Source organism: Papilio machaon, chromosome 28 (assembly GCF_912999745.1).
Source record: "Papilio machaon chromosome 28, ilPapMach1.1, whole genome shotgun sequence".
Classification (NCBI taxonomy): Eukaryota; Metazoa; Arthropoda; class Insecta; order Lepidoptera; family Papilionidae; genus Papilio; species Papilio machaon.
The window spans coordinates 3,270,619-3,298,512 of NC_060013.1; the positions used below are offsets into that span (position 1 = coordinate 3,270,619).

Here is a 27,894-nt window from a genome sequence, read left to right on the forward strand (position 1 = left end):
TGTCGTGACAACTTTTCGTAAGAATTTTTTCCGTCTAGCCCCCTTTCACAACCCGCGATAAGGAACTTCGTTCCAATCGTTCATAAAATTAAATACCTCCAGTCTCAACGGCACAGTTTTATTTGAACAGTCGGATGTGTAAAACTGTAGTTTAACTGATACACACACGTACTTTTTAAATATTAAGTTAAAGCTGGGCAAATAAAACTGAAGGTGTATATCCGGCTTAGGCAAGTATACGTCATGTCAATCCAGTCGAGTTAATTTCACTGTCAAGTGGTTTGGCTGTTTGCCAGATTCGAAAGGATTCCAGCGCACCTAGACAAAGTAATTTTTGATTAGCGAAATTGCTATTAGATAAGTCAAAACCTGTCAAAATGTATAAACACGTATAGTCCGTCAAAGTTATCTGACCTGATGATGTAATTTTCATAGTTCACTAGTGTCTCCTTGCTAATGTCAAAAGGAGCACAAGATCGTTTCTGTACTTACTGTTATGTTTTTTTATATCACTTACCTAAATTTAATAGATGCCTAAATTTTACACATTTTCTGACAGAACTCACCCCGATAGCAGCGTCTTTTACCGGGTCAGAAAAGCTTGTCGCACTATTTCTATATGTCTCTAATGCAACGACACATATTGTCATCCCTCACATTATCTTGAATAAAACAGAGACAATAATATGTGTTATATATAGCCGTCGATACCAACACAGTAACAAGGACGTGACACATTGAAAGTTAATGTCAATTCCAAAGATTTTTAATTTTGGATAGGAGGCAGAAGATACTCGCTTAAACTGTTTAACAGTTTTTTTTTTAAGTATAGTATAAATTTATAAGCTTCTAGTATATCTAAAACAACCGCAAAAGTATTTGAAGTACATTTATATCGTAGATACAATAACACACAACTCAATTAAATTTATCTAATTAACAATGTTGGCAGCGCTCGGCAGATTTCAATTTCGATATGGCAGCATTGGCAAACAAATTGTCGCCGGTTCGGATACTTATAGCAGTAGATGAGTCTTCTAATACTTGCGTTCAAGCAAGAACATTTGAACTGGCATGTTTTTTTTTTAATTATTGGTGTTTTTACTACCAACAATTTATTACTATGTTTTAACTACTATAGAGTTTAATTATTTAAGTATTCCTCACTTTTCCGACTAGTACACAATTACTCTAAAGTTTTTTTTTGTTAATTCCATGGAGTAGACAGATTTAGCAATTTTCTTTTCTAACTTCCGAAACAAATCTAACGGTCTGCATAAACTCTTTCAGATTTTGATAGTTACAATAAATTAAAAAACTCAACAAAATGTAATCATTGCAATCCGTCCCTACATTTGGAAACTTGCCAACACGAAACTTTGTCCCGACGCCATATTACCTACGACGAATTAACTCTTAAAGTATAAAAATCTTCAAAGCCATCACAAAGAAATAACATTTCGCATTCTATTGTGTTGAAAATGGACAAAAAAATTACTATAAAAGCAACATTTTAATATTTGTATGTTTCATAAACATAGATTTGTGTAACTATAGATGAGGAGTATTATACAAATTGGTGTTTAATCGAGAGACGATTTTCGAAATGTCATTAATAAGCTTTACGAAAATGTATACCAGTGTAATGAAAAATTTTCCCAGATTTGGCAAAATGCAGTGTATAAAAATTAAAAGTAAAATATACTAAACTACTTGTTAAATTATTATTATTTTATTATATTGTTATCAAATTGTTTATTTTGGTTTTCAAGACTAATATTTTAAACATTATCAAACTAAGAAATAAACAAAAACATAAGAAAAAAGGTTTATCGATTTACTTTTCATGTAAATTGCGTTATGTAAATGACAACATTGAGGAAAAATACTATAAAAAGGATTACGGAAGCCTTTTTTCTCGTCTCTTTTGAGCCCCGTATTAGGTATCTATAGATTATATGAATATAAATAGTTCTTAAACTTTTTTTAAGAAATTATGAATTTAATTGAAAATACATTATATCGGCCCAGTAGTTTTTGAATTCGGAGATCACCCGAAACAAATACAGCCTTGCAGACAGAAATATAGATAATTTTATTGTGTGTAGATTATTTTGATTGCACGAAAAAGTTACCAAGTCCATAGTTAACGTGGTAGACGGCAAAGTTAAATGTTAATGTTTTTGTTTTTATCGTAGTGGCTTGTTTTCGTGCTCGCCGAAATTTCACAAACCAAATAACTAGCGGGAATATTAGTTTTGAATGCGTCATACAACATCTAATTTTATTACAATACACTAGCAACCAGACTCAGTGGAATATGTGGGCATAAATATAGCATATAGCTAATTTGCTTATAGGCATAGGGTCCCGGTGCGAGGCAGAGGGCCCTTTGAGTTTCTTTGGAGGTCCCGGGACCCCCGAAATCTCATATAATCGTGTATATTTCCCAAAAGTCAAGATATCTTTTGCATATTTCTCCAACGATACCAAAAAATGTAATTCTCTCATAGCTTTTCAGTTTTAAATAATACAGAAGCGACATTTAAAAACGGGTAAAGCTTTATCGTTTTCTCTCAACTTCCATAAAAATTTAACGAAAAACTTTGGTGGTAACAGATAAAAGTCCGAGTACACAACTTTACATCAAAAGTTTGAACGAGATTTTATTTATTTTTCTTTAAACTCTTTAAAGGCTTCAGATAACCAGTAGCAGTAGCTATTAAAATTTATTTATTTAAAATGTATATAAAAAGGTTTTATATTTTTTTTAATCGTAGCTTGTTTTCGGTTAAGCGTAACTTTTCTCATAAAAAAAATAATAATCACTCTTGGAAAAAAGACAGAAATATGTAAATATTTTCTTTGATTTTCTTTAATTCTCATGTAAAAACTCCAATTTTAAATGTTGGCAAGATATGTGAAATGCTTGCATTATACCGCGCGTTCGGATATTTGTCATAGCATTGAAAAATGAGCGCATAATGTTCTAAGCATGTGAGTAATGTAAACATGTTGCCAGTTTTGGCCATTATGCGTGAAATAATGGAATATATTTCCTCACAGAATCCAAAGACAATTATTGATTTGTTAGTGTAAATATTTTCATTTTTAACACACAGACGTTTCATATTAACAGTTTTGTTTTAAATATTTCATGTAATTTCACTGTGACCTGTAGACTGAACGACCAATTTTAACGAAGAAGATGTAATTCGATAAGTATTCCTATAAAGTAACAATCGGTCAGTTTTTTTTTGGTTATTAAATCAATAAATAGTGTTTTAGTAAAAAATTGTGGTCGTACTCACTCTAAAGCTGATTGCCCCGCTGCAGTTAACATCGAACGCTTTGAAGACATAGTGCGCGTACAGTGCTGAATCTTGAAGTAACAAATAATTACATTTATCCTCAATAAAGACATGTACTAAAAAGGTTTAATACCTTTTGTTTTCTATCTCAATTGCTCATAGGATTATTTAATTGTTAAGAGTTTAAAAAATATTTTAATAACATACTGTATATGTAGTACTTACTTCCATGTGGAAAGAATTTGGCATAAATGTCTTTGAATGACTCTTCGTGAACCACACCTTCTGGACACTCCTGAAATAGAAAAAATGAACATTAAAGTCCATTCTTAAATAACAATTTTCGCAAACGAAATCACAAAACAAGTTTGGGGTGACTAGGTCATAGTCAACCATAGCCAGTGTGGGTTGATTGACTTCACACATATCATTGAATTTCTTCTCAGATATGTGGAGGTTGCATCACGATGTTTTCCTTGACCATAAGAACGTCGGATGAATGTACATATGTAAATCGAGAATCGAAAAACACATTGGTGCATGGCGGGATTCGAACCCAGGTCCTGCAGATTGTAAGTTTCTTAAAAATATATCGCCTATAAAAGTTTAGACGGTTAAAATATGGCGTTTCGCGCGCGACCTTAGAATGGCACTAAAATGTGGCGTCCCAATTATCGCACGAATGATTCTACACCGCTACTGAAGTATTTTGATTAAGAAATAAAGAAAAATAAGCTCAGTATAGGAAAGTAACTGAAATTTAAAGAGATTACATATTGCTTTCGTAATTTTCTTGCAATTGACAACAATTCTAGTGAAAATAAACTTACTTCCTGAACCGTTTTGTTTAGTATTTTGACTAGTCTATCTTTTAATTTCCACTACAGAAAGACTTTTATAAAAAACTTTATATTGGTACGAGTACATATATTGGATTGCAAAGGATTAAATAACAATTTGTTTGCGTACGGATGTTTCGGTACCAATAAAATATATAATAAAAGATATACAGTGTTTGTTTAAATTTATCCACGCTTCAGTTGTTTCCTAATTGCCAATGATTTCAAGTAAAAATCATAAAATTTAATTTTAGAGAACGATATTTAATATATTCAAGACAAGAACATACTAAAATCGAAGTACAATTGTAATGGTCATAAACAAAACAAAATGCGCATTTCCAAAACAACGTAGTAACGCCACGCCAGGTCGCGTGCGGCGAGTGTTGGTGAAGCGGCCTTGTAGGCCAGGGTTGCCAGTGTCAACGTCAAAATTTGCATGGTTTAGAGATAACCGGGTATTAATTTACATTTACTGCAGTAAATTCCATTTAAAGTTTATGTTTGAAAATACCTACGTGTTACATAAGTATGCTCTTTATTTTTATTGTAGCTTTTAGTGGTTGAGGAATTACTTAAAATGGTCCAGTAAATTTAGAAGTGACAAATTACATACATTTTTTTTTCTCTTTATAACATTATATAAAACATTTAAAAATGACATGCAAGATATTTCTAGCAGACAACCATATTTAAAATTGTAAATAGGCCGAAATGGCGCGAAGACTTTATACCTATAATTCGAATTGAGGTTAACTCAAATTAGTTTTTTGATGTCCGATAAAAGATTACATGAGTAATTTACGATTCTCTTTTCGAATTTTAATTGCGAATATTTAGAGATTATGTTTGTTGGACACGAAATGCTCATTAAAATGTATTAAAAACTAAAATAATTCATTTTTAATCTTTGTATCATAGATTAAGTCATTAAATAAAAAAAATATATAATTTATTTAGTTTTTTTTAAATCAACACAAGGCGAATGAAATTAAAAATAATAGAAGGTAGAAAGACTCCGCAGGGTGGACCACTTGGTGAGGATGAGAAAAGAATTGAGCGATCTCTTGTGTCAGATGCCAAGACCCACTTTAAGTCGCTGCGCCATCGGAGTAAATAAGGCAAAGGTGATCAATATTTCTTATAATTGTTGTGGAAGTAATTAGGTACTAATGGTAACTGTAAATGCGTTCTCAGCCACCGTTGAATATTAAAACAGATGGTTTTACCTACATTGTTCTTGTTTCTTTCAAGTGAGAAGGTAATCTTTACAGCTATTTTAAAACGTCGTCATTATGTCCGTAGAATTCTGTGATGGAGTTATTAAAGTGACAATTAAGTTCTTGCATTTTGAGGTTAAGTTTTATAGTATAATACAAGCGACACAAAACATGACAAAATGGTTAATATTAGGTCCTTACATATGAAATTGGCGTTTTGTATGGGAGGAACAAAAAGTCGAATATTTTTTAATATAATATATTTAATTAATCAAAGTATGAACCATTATTTTCTATGCACTTTTGCCATCTCATAGGTAGTTCATTGATCCCTTTACTAAAAAAAACCAGTCGGACGGGAATCAATAAAATCTTTGAAGGCAATTTGGACTGCCCCATCGGAGTTGAATTTTTTCCCTTGCAAGAAGTTATCCAAATTTCGAAAAAAATGGTAATCTGTTGGAGCAAGGTCCGGGGAGTACGGAGGATGTCTTAGACTTTCCAATTGAAGCTCTTCTAATTTAGTAGCCGTCTGTTGCGCAGTGTGTGGTCTAGCGTTGTCGTGAAGCAGCAGTTGCGTGGAGCGATTGACCAGCCTAGGTTGTTTAGCCGCTAGCTTTTCCATCATGGTTTGCAATTGCTGACAATAGACATCAGCCGTAATAGTCTGGCCAGATTTGAGAAAACTGTAATGAACAATACCGGCACTAGTCCACCAAACGCTTACAGGTAACTTTTTGGGGTTAATTTTCGCTTGGGCAGGATTTGGCTGGCTGGCCAGGATCCAACCATTGCGCTGAGCGCTTCCGATTATCGTAAAGAACCCATTTTTCATCACAGGTAATGATTCGGTTTAAAATACCTTCATTATTGTGCCGGTTTAGTAATGTAACGCAACAGTCGACGCGCGTTTGCCGGTTTGCTTCAGTCAATTCGTGAGGTACCCACCTTTCAAGCTTTTTAATCTTCCCAATTTGCTTCAAGTGAATTAAAATAGTTTTATCACTAACATCGCAGCCTACAGCTAACTCGGACGTGGTTTGCGATGAATCCGCTTCCACAATAGCCTTCAACTCTTCATTATCAACTTGAGTCTCAGGCCGTCCACGGGGCTTGTTCTGCAGATCGAAATTTCCAGAACGAAAACGTTGGAACCAAAAACGAACTGTGTTTTCTTTTGCAACACGACCGCCATACACATCATTCACCCTTCGAGTCGTTTCCGCAGCACTAGTGCCACGGCGGAACTCGTACTCGTAAATAATGCAATATTTTAAGTTTTCCATTTTGTAAAATGAGTGACGCAAACAGAAAAAACAGAAGAAAAAAAAAACAAATGAATGACGGTCATGGAACCACAAATACATGAGTCTATAGCTGTACAAATTTGAATTTGGAATTCCTTACCAAAGAGGAGAAATTCGTGATTAAAGTGGCCAGTACGAAAAACGCCAATTTCATATGTAAGGACCTAATATTTACAATACTGGCTCATAAAAGCTACGCGGTTAATAGTAAAAGCCGTGTAAAGTCCATTCAACTTTTTATTTAGAACTAGCTTTTACCCGCGACTCCGTCCGCGCAGAATAAAAAAAAAAAAAGAAAACGGGGTAAAAATTATCCTATGTCCTATTCCTGGTTCTAAGCTACCTGCTCACCAATTTTCAGTCAAATCGATTCAGCCGTTCTTGATTTATAAGTGGTGTAACTAACACAACTTTCTTTTATATATATAGATAGACAGATAATCATCAAGGCACGTTACAACATTAAACTGAACGCAAATAAACCTTGCATAACGCATTTCAAAGATGGCCGACATACAGCTGTCAGTTTGACATGAGAAGCGCGCGCCCAGAGTTATTTCGGCGGGAACGGTCATCGACACGTTCACCTACTAACCTTTTCATTGTGAATTATTTCACTCTATCATTTTCACACCTCCATTTAATATAGGCCGGAGTATATTGTTCGAATATAATTTTACGGTCTACCTCAAACAAGTCGACATTTTTGTTTTAAAGTGAAAATGTAGCGTTACATATTCCATCTCAATCACGATTTTAAATATGTTAAAAATAATTTCTAATAAGAATACATACAAATCAATTTGTTTTATACAAACCAAACACTCGACCTTCAAAAACTTAATACTGAGCACAAATGTCAGGCGAAAAATAAAACCTCCGGAGGCCTTTACTGGGGATATGCGTCGCGCAAAGTGCTGGCGTTAAGGTAGGGCGCGATTGGGCGACCGCCCATAGCGTTGGACAGACAGGGGTGCCATAGATCTGCGAATTACACAGTCTCATATAATTCTGTCACCCCCCTGGTAAAAAAGAGGGCGAGATTAGAGCTAATACTGTTACTGGTCACGCACACTAATAAAACTACAAACAAAAATCTTGTATGAAATGTCAATCATTGCTTAAAAATCTATGCATTCCAACTTTTTATAAAACGAAAATCGTTGCATATTTTGAAAATCACTTTTCTCCACAAAACGTAACCTCCAAAAATCTTCACATATTCGCGCCATCTTACATTAATGGTCGTAAATCGCGCCATTCCCTCGACATTCATAAAAACGTCGCTCGGAATCTCGCTTAGACATTCACAAAGGAATACGGTATACATCTACAATACTAGGTGTTCCCACTGGGAAATACAACGCGCTTTGAAATGGAAAATAAAGGTAAATTTCTTGATAAGCGTTGGTTGGAAATGTTATAGATTAAAAATATTCTCCGGACATGGATTTCTTTTTAAATCATTACTGTGGTAGAATCTACATCAGCTTCGTCAAATGTTACCACGGCCACACAGAATACAAGTGTCAAGTTAAAATAATTCCGCGATTCTGATTAGTGTATGTTGAACACCAAATTCTAATCCTCTTCCACTTTCTACTTTTTTAATAAGAAATAATTGGGATAGTGAAATGGTTGTGGCGGGGTAGGGGATGAATAGGCAAGGGAAATATCCTCCACCTGTACGTCCCCAGTTCATTATTGTATGTATCTGCAAACATTATCATCGCTAGTTAAATGAAATCTGGTGGTCTTTTGTTCGTTTGTCACAGGATTGTAAAAAAAATCGCCACCAACTTTCCTTTTTCATATATAAATCTCTATCAGTCGTCATATCTGAATTTATACTTTTGTACGTATCGACATTCATTTATAAAAAAAATATATATTTTAAAATAGGAACGCTATAAGTACATCACTTGGACCACACCCGATCACACCTCTAGGCATGTAACAAGTGCCAGCTAACACTTCAACTTTCTATGAAGCTGATTTAATCCACTTCTCAGTCACCTCAGCTAAATAAAAATTGCTAGCAAAAGTAAAAATATTACGATATGAAAAAACAAAATATTTCTAGCGTTAAAAGCTTAATAAGCAGTTAAATAAGCACTTAATTGAATATAATAAATAAAGGAAAAGGAGTTTTTTAAAACAGTTTATTATCTGTTTAAGTTTCAGAACCTATCCGATAATTTAGTGCTTCGAGACTATGCAACAATCGATTCGATTTTTGCATCGATCAGTATTAGATCCGATGGTAAATCGATATGAGTGTGCAGTGGATCGGATCGAATATGACCTTACCGTTACCGTTACCTGGAAATACCTACAAATTTTTAAGTTCAACCGAAAATAATTATTATTAATATTAATATCGTATTCATTAAATACAAAGTAAGATTAGATTGTTTAAACTTTCGTGACACATAATAATTAATTAAGAAAGGCTTAACTCACGTGTCATAGTCCGGTGACAGCACTGACTAGTTTCGGAACCGTCGGGAGTCCGAAACTAGTCGGTGTCGACTAGATGATCACACTTGAGTTAAGCCGTTCTTAATTTATTAATTACAAAGTACAGTTACTTCACTTAGATAAGTTTTTACAATTTGTTATTCCATTTTTATTTCAATTAGTCAATAATTTCGTTATAATTATTTGTGATTATTGACGTTATTATTACGGACGTTAGAATTGAATCGGTCATTTCAAAAACCACTTAAGTCAACATTTTTTCCAACATGCTTTTTTTACAGAAAATGGTTTTTCAAAGGTAGATGTGTATTCTGGGTGAAAACAACTTAAGTCAAAACATTCCTTCCTCTTTTAATAATACCGATTGATTGAACATTCATTCTCATTATTGAAGAAAATAACAACTTCTGTTTCACTTCCATCAACGAAAGCCTATAATTTGAAAGTGCCCATCAATAAAAATAAAATAGACGATTTAAAACTAGTTCAAGATAGCATTCCGGAAGAGCATATGCCATTTTATAACAACATTTTTAGTCCAGATGAGAATGATGGAGAATATGACTATGTACCATAAAGATATTAAAACATGACAAATTAATACATGTGAAATATTAATAAGATTATTTTTAAGTGTAATTCTTAATTACAAGCAATAAAAAATATGATTACTACAATTTTTTTGGTTAAATTATATACCACTAAACCTATTTCTCGCTAAAACAACATAAGTCAAGAACTGTTTATCAGGTTTTTTTCATTATTTCTATTAATAAAGCGAAAAGATTATACGCTATTTTAATTTTTTACCCCTCGAATACTAAATTAACCATAAAGAAGCTCTTCAAAACTCATTTGTTTGTGTATGAAACAGTTTTTATTGATTTCTGAAAAATTATAATTTTGTGACTTATGAGGTTTTTGAAATGACCGATTCAATTAAAAGAATGACAAATTTTAATACATTTGTTTGGATCATTTTAATTTATGTTTTAAATTCATGATCTGATACTGGAATTCATGAAAAAAATCCTATCCAATCAATATCGATACGTCGCAGTGTTTTACGATCCATAATATCGATAAAAAGTCCCATGGAAAAGGAGTGTCCCTAGCAGTGCCGAAAGACTTGTACAATAACATTCTATTAAATACGTTTCTTTTATAAAAAATTAAATAAAATGCGAAGATCATAATTTATTTAGTTGTTTTTATTTTCACGTCGAAGCCAAGTAACTAACCTAACCTCAAAAAACGTGTTTATAAAATGAGTGGACCTAAAATCTTTATAACGCGCTTGTGTTCGCAAATAACAAGATTACCAGTTAATTGGTTGAGGTTGAGATTTAGAAGATGTAAGGTTTCCGGACGTCATACTTGACAGTCGAAGCTTATTTAATTTTCTATAATTTTAGCGTGCATTTCCAGTGATGGAACATACATAATACTATATATAAAGTAAGTATATTACATACATATATATTACTATATACTTTTTCTTACTACGGATAGATGGATTTGTTAGAAGGTATCTGCAGAACGGGTCAACGGATCTTGATGAAATTTTTCATAGATGTAAAACATAGTCTGGAAAATAAGAGAACGTTTTAACCTACCAACTTAAAAAGGTAGTTTTTCGTCGCGGCGTCATTCAATAAATATGAACGCTGTCGAATCTCCCCCTTAGTGGTACAGTCATTCAGGTTTTTTTTTTAACTAACAATATAACTTTTGAATGTAGGTAAAAGCGAAGCGTTTTTCCCCTTGACTAGTATAATAATTTTAATTAAATCTTTATTACAGTTAATTTCTTACTGCCTATATAAAACGTTGGAACAGTTTGTGCCACCGACTGCGTCACTTCCCGACACTTGTTACGCAAGGCCTCATGGAGCCCTGGCGAGTAATGTGTTTGGTACAAGTTCTGAATGACAAGCGAGACATTAACAACAATATCATAGTTCGCTGAGTTGCCAATGTAAAGTATACTTCGAAGAAGCTTAAAGCTGATAATCTTAAATGAATAGTGATTGGTGAAACGCTGAATTCGTCGAAATTATTTTACTGAAACTTTATCTTAAATTTATTTTTTATTCGAATTTTCAAAACTTTATATGTTTGACTTCTACTCAAGTTCAGTAGAACTGAAATAATATCTATTAAAAAATTTATGCCTGTCTTACATAATATGGCAATATAAGATACTTATTTTTCTTTAAAAGTAAGTCATATGTTTTCTTTTTTTTTTAATTTTCTCAATTACTAATTTTAAATAAAAAGGTAAACTCGTTTATCGCTTATAAATTGTACCACACTCATCATTTCTGAGTGGCACTCGTCGTCAGTGCCAGCTCCGATGTCAAACGACCGCTTACCTCGCTACACAAACGCCATCTAGCGATTACAGTCAGCCAGATTTCCAAAATTAAAACGTTACACCATTTCTTGGTTCCCAAAAACTTGTTTTTATTACCTAATCAGTGTGTTAGCTTTATTTTATAACTAGCTGTCGCCCACGACCATACGCGCGGAATTAATAAAAAACATAATAAGTAGCCTATGTGTTCTTCCAGACTATGATCTACATCTATGCCAAATTTCTATGAGATCCATTAAGCCATCCATACAAACATTTGCATTTATAATATTAGTAAGATTTCATTTTCAAAATATCAAAATTAAAGTGTTTAAACCGTAGACCATTTTTTTAATAGTCTAAGGAACGAGAATGTAAGTATTTTTTACTATTAAATATTTATATATATTTTACCTCAATGGTGAAGCAGATAAAGAAATTCCCTTTTAAATAATTTCAAGGTGAACACACTATCTGTAAAGTTACGAAGCCAACATCGACGCCAAGGCAACAGGAAATGCAGCAAATCTAGGTCTCCCTAACGCCGGCGAGGCCTCAAATATTCATGCATATTCTAGATTTTCACAGAACTCACTCACCGTTTTAAAACCTCTATACATAACTCTGATTTCTTGTTTTGAAAATTTTGTCTGTCTGCATAACTCTTCCAATGCAACGGGTATCGGTTTCGGCGTCCTGCTAGGTTCTAGTTCGTACGCATGTTCTTCGACTGGTGATTCCGGAGGAGTGGCCATCGTAACTTATTATTTTTAGCGCAACACTATTAATCACAACATTATATAACAACACTATTTCTAATCCACATTTATCACTGACGCTTATTTTTAATCTGTGTTAATATTTTGGCGCGTTGTATTAACACTTCAATTTGACAGTTCGAGGCCATAGATTTTTGGCGGGAGATTACTTCATTTGTATTATGAATGTTACATGGATGGCTAAAAGGCAGGAATCAGAATCTGAAACAAGAGATAAAAATAAATGTTTAAATCAATGTTCAAGTATTTAACGAGCTGTAAAGAAAAAATAAGACTTCAAGAGCTTGGTCTGGATTATATCTTAGGTGTCAGATTAGCGTTTGCTGATTCAATTTCAATTCAAAACTTAAATATTTTAGTTTGGTAACACTGTCTATTAAATTAGTATAACAAGAGAAATATAATTGGAAAATAAACCATCTGTAATACATTGCAAGGAGATTTTTAATCTGGAATATTTTTTAACTAGTAAAAAGAAGTTGTGAATATTTTTTAATTTATACGCCTTCGAGCTATTGAACTAGATCAATACTAGGAATCCAATAGTAACATTTTTGGAAGCGGAAGAAAGACTAAGTGTAATTTTAAGAAAATATTTTCACCCATCAATGATAATATTAATTCTATGTAAACTAATTCAATTGAAGCGTCAAATCGCGCGGTATTTGGCCGGCCGCCATCATGCTTTGCGCAGGTTTGGCGCCAAACGATCCCGCCACGGTAACGCCCGGTGATAATTTTGGCATTTGACACATCGTTAAAAATTTTACACCATCTTTGAATAATAATATTTTACAAGATAGGTGTTTGTACATTAACACAAATTAGATTTTTAAATACTTTTTAATTACACGGTCGTAAAAGTTAAAATTGTTAATTTTCATTTCGTAAGATGTTTGCTTTTTAATCGTATTCCGTACATTCGTAATGGTTTAGAAAATAACTCACGCTCGTAACTTACAGTGGTATGCAGAAATGACGGATTGACGTACTCCTAGCATACCTTTCTCATTCCACATTCATACATGCACTCATAATCCACACATGCTCTTTGCTTTCGGGTTTAGATTGTAGCATTTATTTATTTATTTTCTATAAGAGAAGGGGGCAAACGAACAGCGGGAACACCAAGGTGTTCATCGACGCCCATGGACATCTGCAATACCAGAGGAATCTCAGATACGATGCCGGCCTTTGAGATGGTGATACGCTCGCTTCTTGAAGGACCCTAAGTCGTAGCGGTTTGGAAATACCGCCGAGGACAGACCATTTCACAACGCGGCAGTACGCGGTAGAAAGCTACGCGAAACCGCACGGTTGGGGATCGAGCCATCGAGATGGTATGGATGGAACTTGGCGGTCTGTCGTGTCGTCCGGTGACGGAACTCGGCGACAGGAATTGTTCCAAATAATTCTTCTGAGCACTGCCCGTGGTAGATGTGGTAAAAAATGCAGAGGGAACTAATGTCCCTTCGCAACGCCAGATTGTCGAGCCGATCAGTAAGAACTCGACGACGATTCGAATCGCTCTTCGTTGTATGCGGTCAAATGGAAGAAGCTTTATTACTAAAACTCTAATGTTATGGCTATTATTAAATGGGTCTACATCTAGAAATTAACTAAGGTTCCTTTACTTCCTTTTACTGTTTCAAATTTACCCCAAATATCTCTGTGATATCTAAATTTAATTTAATTCAAGATGTCCTCTTGTAAGAATATATTCCAATATTATAGTTTTTGCTTATCCAAGCATTTTATAACAATCACTTGACACTTTTCATCCCCTCAAGATAATAACAAAACCTCTTGACTTAACCTAACTTAAGACCTGTATATTTTTATAATATTTTAGATTATTCGGCTTTTTATAACACACGTTTTTTCTTAAATTATAATTTCGTTTCGAAAAGTTAACTTTGATCCGTAAAAGAATTTAATTTAATTTTCAAAATGTCAATTTGTAGTAATATGAAGTCTACTACATTAAGCGAGGTCTGGCAGAAAAAAAAAATTAAAAAAACAACCTGTCAGAAAATAATTGAAACATTTTAGAACAAAACTAGTCTTTGTTTAACCTAATTATGATTTATGTTCAAAAGAAAAGATGTTATTACATGTTTTTTTTTTTAACATTTTTAATTACCTACCAGTTTTAAAATTAAAATAAAAAACCGGAACATTTAATTATAGCCAGCCAGTGACAATTCGTTTTGAACAGAAATGTAAAATAGCGCTATTTTATCTGTTATTTTATTGCTTATACTATCCAAAACCAAATATAACACATATTGAAAATGCTCACCCAAATCCTATGACCTAAATTTCGGCAACATATATATGCAAATGTTGGATCATTTCTATGCAAAACTAACAGACAAAACTACGCTTTGACGCCCCGTTTTATTAGCCAATTGTGTTGTTCTCTAGTAATACAACATGGCATAAGCATTTTGGTCATCCAATAAACCTGACTAATGTTAATTTTTATCGAAATTTCTTTAGTAAATCAGTAAAACACGTTACTTTGTCAATAAACACGTTCGATACGAAATTTCCGATTTTACGCTGTATTTTTTACTAGGTGGCAATGTAAAACAGAAAAAAATTATTTTGTTGTTTATATTGTATAAATGTCATTGCGGACTTTTATAAGTAGAATGGGGGAAAGACATTACAAACCTTTTTCGTGTGTGTTGTTATTTTTTAGGATAATTTGTCAATATTGATTTGATAGAAGATTAGAAGTACTTAGGTTACGTTTGTAGTTATCAATTTAAGCGAGGAACTTTTAGATTTTTTCACAACACCTTGCAAACAAAATTACAACTTCATTGCTAGATCTTAGTGACTTTCAAATTAGTACTAAATCGTGGTCTGTTTTAAATCAAAATGCGAAAATCTTCTTCTAATATTTGAAGGATGGCGTCTAATGAGGGTTTATTACATTGTACACAGTAGGTCGACCGGAAGATTATAAAAAAAACAACTTCCGCATAACATGACGCGCAGAGGCTTTTGACTATAAACAGTTGTTTAGTGATGTACTTAATACACAAATATCGATAAACAATACCACGATAGCACAAATCTGTGATAATACTGAATGAGTGTATACTTGATACTTATGGAAAGGAAGTGACGCATAGAAAGGGGAAATCAACTGTGCGTCCCCTCCTCCGTCGATTAAAGGTCGCTTCGCTATTTCAGCGAACTGAGGTGACCGCTTGCTCGTTCCATCGAAAACTACTAGTTACATATTAATGAAATGAAGCAAGATGGACAGTATCGCTAACTTTATTATGCAGACAACGAAACGAAAGAACCTTCGCACTTCAAAATTTATTTTTAACTTTTTTATTTACAATGAAACGAACATACATAAAAATCCACATAAGTAATAATCGTAAAAGCGTACATACATACACACCTGTAAAAACAATAAACTTGTAGTAGCCGACCAAAAATAAAAATTTCAATATTTTTATGCGCGGAATGAAAACATTTGCTAATCTTTTTGTCATAATTACTATCGATATATTTTTGTATCAGAACATCACTAGTTCGTGTTAATTACCAACGATGTATAACGATCAATACTTATCAAGATACAATCAGACGTGACGTGAGGTCACGTTATCGCCTATAAAACATACGTTTGCACAACACTAAAAGGTACGACAGAATTATTTGACCCGGTGGGTAAAAGTGAAATTATAGTTCAACTTAACAATAGTACAGTATAGCATCTTGCTGCATTATCCCGCTGAATCAGTACAACACAAATAACAGAAGACACCAAAACTGACAACTGTACCAGCCTTGCCAGTTGTGCCGGAGGACATAATCTAGTCTTCAAATAGTCCATCATTTTTAGACTGAACAAACAGACTTTGTCGGATTGAAGCTTCAGCTCTTATCTTGTTTTTAAATTTAATTCGATGCAATTTCGCGTTTCATTGCCAGAGACCTAACTTTAGTCCACATTCCCTTCCCACCCTATACTTATAAGGAATTGATCGGAAGAGGAAGTGAATTTGGCTGAAGAGGGGACGTATAGGAAGGAGAAATATCCTCCTCCGTTGATTAAAGGTAGACACTGCGTCTGCAATAGCAGATGTCTATGGACAGCGGTCACTTCGCTATTTCGGCGAATTCACTTGGCCACTTTCTATTTTGTCACCTTATAATACAAAAAAGAAAATTTTCAACAACTTCATAACATACATCGTTAGCTAAGTATGCAACAAAATCAATACTTCATTAAATTATTCACAGACAACCGTCAATGAACACTGCTTGCTACTTCCCAGTAGAGTTCTTAAAGAAATTTTGAAACACAATTCACATTTCAAACGGATGCATATTATTTTATCAACAAGAGTTAAAATTTACAAAACATTTTCATGTATCTGTTTCTCAAAGTAATAACCAATGTTGTACTTATGCATTATAAATCTGAATTAAAAGTCTAAACGCCAAGATGATTACACCAGAATCTCAAATAATAACAGGTAATAACGGCATTTTACGTACAAATAATGTTAACACATCCTTGTAGCTACATTCGAACTATTATCGTAATTTATTTTCTTTAGCCGTAGTAAATCAAGATGGCACGCGTAATGTGCACTAACTCAAGACAAATAAACATTTCCCGCGCAACCTAACCTCAAATAGACGACGTACGTAACACAAATACAATTGTTTAGTCTGTAAACGTATTGTTTTGACGGCCTAGTAGCGTCATTGGCCTTTTTTTAATTTATTTTTATCGAGTTTAAATAAAAGACTATTGTTATACAAGTGTTTATTCGAAATATGTGGGAGGAATATTATGTAAGCCGAATGCCATATAATTAAAAAAGAAAAATAATTTATCTATTTTAAAATTGTTTTAGAATCGGTCACTACACAAAGAAATCGCAAAAATCCAACAATATCATTGAAGTAGCAGTTTTCGAACGACACTCGTGCAATATTTCGTTGTCACTTTGACAGATGGTCCGAGCGCGCTCGTAACTCTTTTGGCGCCAAAACGACGAGCGCGAAACACGTCGTCAAATTGTTTGTGAACAGTTTCAGGTCAATTTTTATAGATTAAGCTATAGCAAATAAATTTAATATTGTAATAGTTAACGTTGTATAACGAGTCATTAATTAGTTTTTAATTCTGAATTTAGGAATCGTTGGAACAAAAAAGTGGGTTGATTTAATATACATTCTCGTCCGCTTCTGGATAATTTATGTTGGCAGAACTGTAAAACAAAATTTAACACCTCACTTCAATGTTGCTCTAGCCTAGCAAAAGTTGTTAATCTATTTTACCGACAGATAAAATACATTGTCTATGGTATTCGGTGGTTGTTTACAGCCGTAGCTATACGTATATTAAATCTGTCGTAAACTGGGTTTTCTCTTTTCTTATCTTTGAGTAAATAAAAGAGCAAAAAACCAACGAGCATGTACACGTAAATGTTTGAATGTGGAAGCAGCGAGAGATTTATGTTAGAACTGAATTAGCTCGAAGTCTGTGGTCTCCTATGGTTATGATAGTAAGTTGTGTTGTTGTTTTAATTATAAATATTTTAAATGGCTAACTATTTCCATAAATATACAATTTGGCCAGTAAGTGAAAAATTAATTTAGTATTCAACATGACAACACTCAAACGCTCTCCCAGTTTTACCTGTATAAAGCTTTTAAAATGTATAAAGGCTCTCAGCTTGCGGCCATTTTGCTTTCAAAAAGCGCGCGACCGCGTATCCTCCATTTTGTGTAATTGAATTAAAAATTTTAAAAAATAAAACTGAAGCAATTTTGTGTTGGTATTACTTTTATCTTTGTGTCATTTTAAAAAGTGATTTAATATTTTAGTTAAGCAATACAAATAAGATTATGTTAAGCTTCTCAGTTTTCATAGTTTAGGCGTTGAATTTAAACAAGATGTCAGCACGCAATATTATAATAAACTAACTAGTCTGGCCATAAATACTGTTACATAAAAACATTTATTTTTTTCAACTTTATAATTATTTTTAAATTTGAACACGTATATTATTTTAAAAACTTAATTCGTTTTTGCGCCATTTCACATATTTTTTTGTGTTCATTATCAAATTACAATATGGAATGGGGTATTAAAGAAAATAGGATTGCAGTGATCGCCTTGCACAAAGTGGGTATGGAGCCGTCGATCATATTCCAGACACTTCAAAAGCTTGGTATCAGCTGTATGTTCGTATATCGTTACTATTAACAGGTACAGCATCACTTCGTCTGTCGAAGACCAGAAAAGATCGGGGCGGCCGCGTCTTGTTAGAACTACAAAGGCTGTTAATGCTGTTAAAGCCAAAATTCGTCGAAACCCCATTAGGAAGCAAAAAATCTTATCGCGAGAAATGAAGATTCCCGCTAGAACTCTGTCGCGTACTATAAAACAAGACCTGAAGCTCGGTGCTTATCGCCGATATACAGGACATGCCCTAAATCAATATTTACAATTAAAGAGAGTGGATCGATCAAAACGCCTTCTGTCGCGATACGCAGGAGAAAGGCACAGAAATATCCTCTTTATCGATGAAAAAATTTTCACGATTGAAGAACACTACAATAAGCAAAATGATATTGTGTACGCTCACAGTCCTAAAGAAGCTGCTCAAGTTGTCGGAAAGGTAAAACGTGGTCATCATCCTGCATCAGTGATGGTTTGGTGGGGCGTGTCTTATCAAGGAGTCACAAAACTACATTTTTGTGGAAAAGGAGTGAAAACTTCAACCAATGTATATCAAGATACAGTCTTGGATCATGCAGTGAAACCTCTCAGCAATACAATTATTAAAAATATACCGTGGACTTTCCAGCAGGACTCTGCACCTGGTCACAAGGCACGAACTACCCAAGGCTGGCTTGAAACCAACGTTCCGGACTTTATAAGAGTTGAAGACTGGCCCTCATCTAGCCCAGACCTCAACACTTTAGACTTCAAATTATGGTCAGTTTTAGAGGACATGGCCTGCTCTAAACGACACGGCAGCATTGAGTCTCTTAAAAAATCTTTGGAGCAAGCAGTGGCGAAATTTCCCTTGGATACAGTGCGTAAATCCATAGATTCGTGGCCAAACAGATTAAAGGCCTGTATAAAAACTAAAGATGGCCATTTCGCATAGTTTTATTTTTTTATTTTTTGCTGAAACCTTAATAAATATGTAGGTACAAATTTTATTAATATTACATTACTTCATTTTAAAAAAAATGCATTTTCATTTGTAACAGAACTTATGGCTGGACTAAGTATATCCCGCTTTTCATAGACAACCTTTGTCTATGCGTATACTTTATAAATTTGACATTGTGCAGACTTTACGTGACCTCCAAACATTTAACGTGACAGCCTTTTTAACTTGCGAAAAAAAAATATACCTAAGAAAAGCTGATGCATAGATTATTAATAATAAAGCTTTGTGTAAGTAAAGTGTGACATGAGTCATGAAGTTTTATTTCATTTTACGACAAAAAAAATTGACGTACATACATTTTTTTCCAATTTTATTTAATTTTTCGAACAAGTAATAAAATAAAACAAAGTCACTTCGATTTTCTTCAATATGTCATTTTCATAGTTATAGAAGACTAGCTGTCGCCCGCGACTCCGTCCGCGTGGAATTCAAACAACATAATAAGTAGCCTATGTGTTCTTTCGGACTGTCTATGCCAAAGTTAATTGAGATCCGTTGATCCGTTCTGGAGATACCTTCAAACATACAACCATCCAAACAATCGCATTAATTATATTAGTAAGAAGTTAGATGGAATGTTTTCCATACAAGTTTGACGTCTTTGTAGTTACTATAATGTACTAATAAGTTACATATCTATGGTTTTTGTATAAGTCTTTCGAGACCACTCCCAATTCTCCACAGATTAAAAAAAAACAGCGATATTTTCAATGACAAATTCTCGAATTCGAAGGTCCAGTTTTGGCAACATCTTAATTCTGCCATAATTAAGTCTTAAGAAGTTTAAATTGTTCCTAACATGGACCCTTTTCATTTGATTCGCTAATGTCGACTCTATTACAAACTACTAAATACTAAATTCGTAAAACGATCTAGAATTCCATACAAAATAGTTTGCATAACAACTTGTGTACTCACTTGTTTTCATGTAAATTTAAGCGATTTTGAACCTTATTCTTATGTCATAAGATGGCAAACGAGCAAGCAGCCACCTGAATTCGCCGAAAATGCGAAGTAACAGAATCTTTACTCTTCCCTATCCTGTCCATATAAGAACATGGAAGGGAAGGGAAAGGCCTTAAGCACGCACACTCATCAGATTGGTACGCGAAATTGCTTCCACTTGACGCCTGTCTTCTGTGTGGACTTGGTTGACCAGACTATTCCTGCAATACATAATGTCGCTGGCATCTACCACTGTTTTAATTTTAACGCAATTGTTGCCAAATATAAAATATATTAAAAGCTAGCTGTCGCCCGCTACTCAGTCCGCGCAGAATCAAAAAAACGTAATTAGAAGCCTGCGTTCTTTCAGACTATGTTCTACATCTGTCCCAAAATTCATTGAGTCGTTTCGGAGATACCCTCAAACATCCATTCATCTAAACATTCGCATTTATAACATTAGTATGCCTCTATATATATTATTATGTATCTTTGTGCCTTGTTATATATTTATGAATATTGTTTAAAACCTTATATAATATATAAAGTAAGTTTTAAAATGCAAAACAAAGAATAACTCAATAATCGGACTGTTCAGATAAAACTGAACGTGTGTACCAAACATTCGACGTATTTTAAATATAAAGCCATCTCTATATTTCTATTGATTATTTAATCAAATCATATATAATCGTAAAACCATTAAACAAACATTAAAATAGTAAATAAGTTTAAACAACGGCACATTATAATTTCAAAGCCTCGAATACTGGTCTTTTGCAAATGGCCGTTAATGACGTTTTTTATTTTCCTTCGCAACAATTTGGTCGCTGTTTTTGGTTTAAATGACCACAGATAACGTATATCATTAGCTTTATTATATGAAAACGAGAGAAACATTACAGAAATATTATTTTTAACAAATTCGGTGGCAGTTTGGTTAAAAATACTCTCCTAAAACATAGATAACGTGCATTTCTATATAAAAAAAACTACTAACAATCTATGTGCTCGTATGTTATTGAATCAGTGCCAAGGCTTGTATCATGATATACACTTGAAATACAATATTTTAAATTCAATTGCCTGCTAAATATCTTTGTGGCAGACCAAAGACCAATACGCCTGATAAAAAAAACCTTAAAATCAATACAGTAATGGACAAAATGGACCGTTACCATAGACCCCCATGACCAAATTACCTACTTTTAAGATCAATTATTATTATTATTCATTCTGACTTAGGTCAATAGAAGAAGACAGAGTAACAATTCTTCTTCGTCGCTGCAGTCTTTTCTGACTGGTCGTGGTCATCAGGTATCGGTGACCCACTGTACTAAGCGCCGCCACTCCTCCCTACTCTCTGCCTTTTTTGTACATTCGTGCAGGGGGACAGCTACAGCCGCTCTAATCTCATGGGCGATCTTCCCCGTGGTCTGGTGCCCTCCAATTTCCCCTGCACCACCAAGAGATCGCAATAAAATCAACATGCATACATTTTTATGTGATAATTTTATTTTTTAAATCATACATTCGTGCGAAAAAATATTACACATCTGTGTCCTGAGTCAATCGGGTAAAGCAGTACTTATTGGTTATTATTTGTATCGTTGAAAATGAACATCAAATTATAGTTTTACTTCATAATTTTACTGCAATAACACATTTAATGTTATACGGAAGCGACACGTAATAACATCCGCCGCACACTAGCGCCACGCATAATGTTGCAAGTAAATTAAATTTGCATATGGATGTAGAAAATGTAATAATCTATTGTCCGACCATACCTGGTTAAACAACAATATATTCAATAGGAAATTTGAATTATTTAATGCAATTATTGTCTATCTATTTTTAGTTAGTATTAATTAAAAACGTTTGGAGCGAATGGCGCGCTTTTTGTTACCAAAGAAAGTGTCAAATAAATTTAGTGAGGGGACGTAAGCATTGATATTTTTGTAGGTCTAGTGTTGCGCCGATACACCAGCAAAGTATCGGTTTTCTTCTTAACACTATGAACGAAAAATGTCCTTGGCAAAATATTAGAATAATGTATTTTTGTGGTAGACGGAAAGGCTAATTTATCATAAATTAACGAATAATAAACGAATCAACGTAAGACTTCAAGAACATGGTAATCGTCCATATCTTACTTCTTACCAATATTATAAATACGAATGTTAAGATGGATGGATTATTGATTTACCACTAGCTACCACTAGTGGTAAATCAATGGATGGATGGATGGATGTTTGTTTGAAGGTATCTCAGAAATGGCTCAACGGATCTTGACGAAATTTGGCACAGATGTAGAAAATAATCTGGAAGAAAACATTGGCTACCTTTAAAGTTTTTTTTTAATTCCGCGCGGACGGAAACTCGGGCGACAGCTAGTTTTTATATAACGTCAAATAAAACCCCATATTCCTATCTCTAAAAGGCTTTATCATCAGCAAAGACATTTATTGGCCATTTTAAACATAATTCTTAAGGTATCCAAGCAATAGAAATGATTTATAAATGAATTCTAGAATGTTCTTTTAACATAAAACCTTGATAATAGAGATGTTATATAACCTATATATATTAGCACAAAAGTGAAGCTACATTTTATTCCAAAGTATGCCCTAACAAGTGTGTCCGTAATATTTTATTTTTTATTATTTATTTCTGACCTGTATTCAAGGTCCTTTGGCCGTATACATCAGTGTGTCCGTAAAATTCTTCAGTGTTGTCATAATTGTTATGACATTTTCATAAAATAAAACATCGTTTCTGGTCAAAATAGATGAAATTAAGGGATGAAGTTATGTTTATTGTAATCTATTATATTTTTATTAACAGATTTTTGAGCCATATGACCTTGAATATATTTTTTCCAAATGCGAATACGTTGTGTAGTTTTCTGTGTTCTGAACTTTCTTAACAAATTTCAGCTTGCGAATTATTGTAGGTTCAATATTTAAAAGGAACAGAATACAGGCTGTATTGGGGCCTATTTGCATATTTATTGTTAAAAAAAACGTTGTAACGAAATTTAAAAACGTATAGTTACTCGTATGAAAATGCAAAGTGTTGCAAAAATAAGTGGCAGAGTTTAAAGACGTATTAAACGACTGATCTCTATAAAATTATAGGTTTGGAAATTAGCTTCTACATCGTTCCGAATTAAACACGCCTATGGAAGTTCCTGACAATTAATTATATCTCTATTATTAGTTCGAATCTTCACCACCGCTATCAAACCCAACTGTCAGCGTCAAAATGGCGAAAATCAAATAGGCACAAAATACCTCAGTGTATAACCTATCCATTTAATAGAGGTCACTGTGTTAAACGAACTCATATCGCCAAAATATACAAAAGAAAAGCGCTGTTAGAAGTACTCATCACTACATTCATAAACCTTGTACAACGTAGCATTACCTTTCTTAAAATTTTAAATGGCCGCAAGTCAAAAAAGTCTTTGCCCAAGGAGAATGTTTAAAATGAATTTCTGAATAGAAAGTTGATTGCACTTTTTAATCTACATTCAACTTTATAATTCATTGTGGTGAATATGCTTTGAAATAAGGCCGAAAATATTAAAATAGTTTTTATCTTACTAATATTATAAATGCGAAAATTTCGATGGATAGATGTTTGTTTGTCTACGGAACAGCTCAACATAGTAGAGTAGAACATAGAACATAGTCTGGAAAGACACATACGCTACTAATTAAGTGTTATTTTTAATACCGCAGGGATGGAGTCGCTGGTGACAGCTAGTAGTTAAATATTTAAAAAAGTTACTGCAGCTTCAATGATTAATGGTGAAAGATTATGTTTGGATATGATTGTATAAAAGTACTAAATTGCATGGTTACTTCGGTGCCGGAAACTTAATTTTAGTCCCCATTACCTTACCACCCTATTCTTGTAAAGGACGGGGAAGGGAGTTTGATTATGCGGCGGGGACGCATTCATTGGGAGAGGAAGTAACCTCTTTCTGTGTCTACAGATGCCTATGATCTATATGTAGCGGTCGAGTCGCAATTTTGAAAATTTAGGTTACTACTTACTTTTTTGCCACCACAATAAAATAAAAAAACATTTTCCCCTCATAGTATCAGAATAAATTAATTAAGAACAGCTAACTCATGATCGTCCGGTGACGGCACCGACTAGTTTCGGAAATTCGTCGGGGGTCCATCTTCAGTGCGAAACGGTACGCGACCACGATCACAAAATAAACACTCGCCCTGAAGATGGACTCCCGAGTGCGACAATATGCTTGACCAAGAACATATTTACGCTAACATTGAAGATGAGTGGAGACGTCAATGATTTGATGACATATTTTCATTTTGCGGACTTTTTTGATTCCAATTGATTAAAAAATGTAGGCTATTGTGATGGCGGGTCACTCGTTAAAATATTCAAGCCAGTGTTTTCTATGCGTAAGGAATGGAGAGATGGTTTTAATATAAATTCAGGCAAAACAAACATAGAGGTTGTATTGTTTTAGGAGCAGACATGTTGTTACAGGCCGTTGGAATTTTATTACAGTACGCTGGATAAATTAAAAAAAGAAAATTTTTGTTTTTAAATCGTATAAATTGTGCAATGTAATATGCAAAAACACTTGTACAAAAAAAACTTTTAGCATCTTTTTTATCCTACTCTAAAAAAAGAGAACAAAATAGACTTTAGAAATGTTTTAACAGTAGCTCCTTGAGGTATACTGATAGGAACAATATTTTTGGTGCTCATGTCCGTATAGTGATATGTATTAACTGACCTCTATGAAATGGACAGGTTATAAGCCGTGGCATTTTGTGCCTATTCGATTTTTGTCATTTTCGCGTTGATAATTGTGGTTGTGGTGAGGATTGGAACTAATCATAGAGATAGAAACTATCAGGAACTTCGACCGGCGCTTTTAGTGCGTGTATTTCATAGTTTAATTAATTTTTAAGGATGAGGTGGCATTAAATTCGTATTCTTCTAAGAATTATTTTAAGGGTGGTTTTTTCGCAAGATTCTGCGATGGCGGAAAATAATATCGAGGGTACAGAAGTAGAAGGAGAAATGTGGCAGCAACCCTAAAAACAGGAAAGAGGTCTACAAGGAGTTAAGGAGTCTAGGAGAAAAGTTTAGATATAATTGGTACAGTAGGTGATATGTATCAACCAATATTATGTATATTATGTACATATTGTCTGAAAATAGTCTGCCGCACTGAAAATAATCCTTTACATTTTTATCACAAAAATGTTTTTGATGTTATGAGTTTACTAATCCCGCGGGATTTTGTGACCTTTTCAAAATGTTTGGGACATTGTAAACGTTCCCGGATGCACGATAAGAAGTCATCCCTTATTAATAAGAGTGAATAGCGTCGTTTGACAACTCTACCTTTAGTAATGGGACGAGGATTTCAATCATTTTTATTTAAGTAGCTGTTTTCAGCCACGTTCTGTATAGAATTTTAATTATATTGTCATAGAGTAGGTATGGGTATAAAATATGGTACTCTTCTAATAATCTGAGACCTCAATATGCAAGGAATCGTCAAAAAATTTAACTAAAAATCATGAGCACGAATGTAGATAAATATTATAATTTTTTTAATTCCGAAATTCATAAACTAAAAATTGTTATTTTTCCATTGATAGTTAGTCTAAAAGAAAAGGCAGACGCGACACCTTACAAAAAAATCTTTAATCTCAGTCCCAATGAGTGAATTTCAGCTTTAAAACATTATACCAAACCACTTTAGTCATCATCAATACATCAATCAATACATAGTATAAAACAAAGTCGCTTTCGCTGTATGTCCGTATGTATGCTTAGATCTTTAAAACTACGCAACGGATTTTGACGCGGTTTTTTTTAATAGATAGAGTGATTCTTAAGGAAGGTTTGTATGTATAATAAATGCATAATATAGTAGAGAAACACTGATAAATTTAAAGTTTTCTAATGTGATGTCGTAAATAAGCACGTTTTTTTGCGCTTATATTGCAAACGCTGGCTGAACCCTACGAGATAGACCAAAATAATGTACTACAGTATTGTTCACCTTTAAAAGTTCAACAAAAAAGTCCGCGATGGTATATGTCTATCTCTTAGGGATAACCCAGCATAACCATTTTTATTCTTTTACGAAGTGATTTTAAACAATACAGCATTAATCCTTATCCATTTAAGTACCTTAAATAAATTGTGCATTTATTCTGTAGTAGGTATATTTTGCATTGCACCCGTGCGAAGCCGGGGCGGGTCGCTAGTGTTGTATAATTTTTTCGTAATAGAATCCCTATTATATTTTTATTGCTTATACACTAGAGACGTATGTATTAAAGATTCTTTTTATCGCTTTTATTTTTGCTTTATTAATTGAAACAAGTAAATTAAAAAAGCATTTAAAATTAATGAAAATATTATTTTTAAAAATTAATGAAGAAATAATAAATGAATTAATTTATAGAACGTTAATGATTTACGTAATAATTAAGAGAATGTTAATAAAAAATCTTATATAATAATTATTGATATAAAAAAAAACATATAAAAATAAAAATGGTTACGAGCTTTAAGCCAACATTGAATGTCAATTGTTTTACGTACATATATTATTACATGATTGTTCTATTTTCAAAAATGTAAAAAAAACTTTTTTTTTTTTGTTCTTTTCATATTTTTATTTTACATATGTAAATTAATATTATCATAATAAATGTAAAATATACTCACATATAAACAGGGGCAAGCAGTCAAAGAACAATTAGAAATCACTGATTTGTCACATTCTTTAAGCTTTTAATTTTAAAGAGGGAAAGTATCGTTCGGTAGCATTTTTTTTAAATTATCAATTTATTAAAACATCGGGTGGGCGCCGTTCATCAACCTATCCTTTTTCCGTGCACCTCTCTCACTCTAATCAGATCCTAGAAGTAGTCCGGGATTTTGAACGTATATTTATCACTTTTATTAGCATTTATGTAACCGGATCGATGTATTTGCACGGTGTTTATTCATGGCAGTATTGAAGAGGACATTTTAAGTGCTTCGCGTCGTATTACATTTGTTTAGTACAGAGGCGTTGACGATAAATCAATATTGCCTCGCACACAACCGCGTCTGCCCGGGCTCGAGCGATCACTGAAAATGTCCAGCTATACGTTGGCCAAATATAGACCAATCCTGAAACGTTGTATGAAAACTGAACATTTGTAGAGTTCGCCAAACATTGGAATATCTGTAATTTTTCTTTACACTGCAAATTAAATTTACTTATTTTGTTACATATTTGAAAATAATATTTTTATGTAATTTATTTTATTATAATTATGGGATCGTAAGTATTAGATATATTACAAAGATTTTCATCGTAAGGATTGGCATATTTGTAGACAAATATGGGAGTTGCAGTA

General features: G+C 33.4%; 1 protein-coding gene across 1 annotated transcript in view; it reads right to left on the reverse strand.

Moving 5' to 3' along the window:
* LOC106709653 (Kv channel-interacting protein 1) overlaps positions 1 to 27,611 on the reverse strand; it is a 30,768-nt gene extending 3,157 nt beyond the window's left edge. Inside the window, exons 1-4 of the mRNA XM_045685021.1 lie at positions 27,215 to 27,611; positions 12,114 to 12,494; positions 3,537 to 3,606; positions 3,312 to 3,382 (exon numbers count right to left, since the gene is read on the reverse strand). Of these exons, the coding sequence (XP_045540977.1) occupies positions 3,312 to 3,382; positions 3,537 to 3,606; positions 12,114 to 12,269 (297 nt within the window). The 5' untranslated portion in view covers positions 12,270 to 12,494; positions 27,215 to 27,611. The remainder of the gene's footprint in view (positions 1 to 3,311; positions 3,383 to 3,536; positions 3,607 to 12,113; positions 12,495 to 27,214) is intronic.
* Between the last annotated feature and the right edge of the window lie 283 nt (positions 27,612 to 27,894).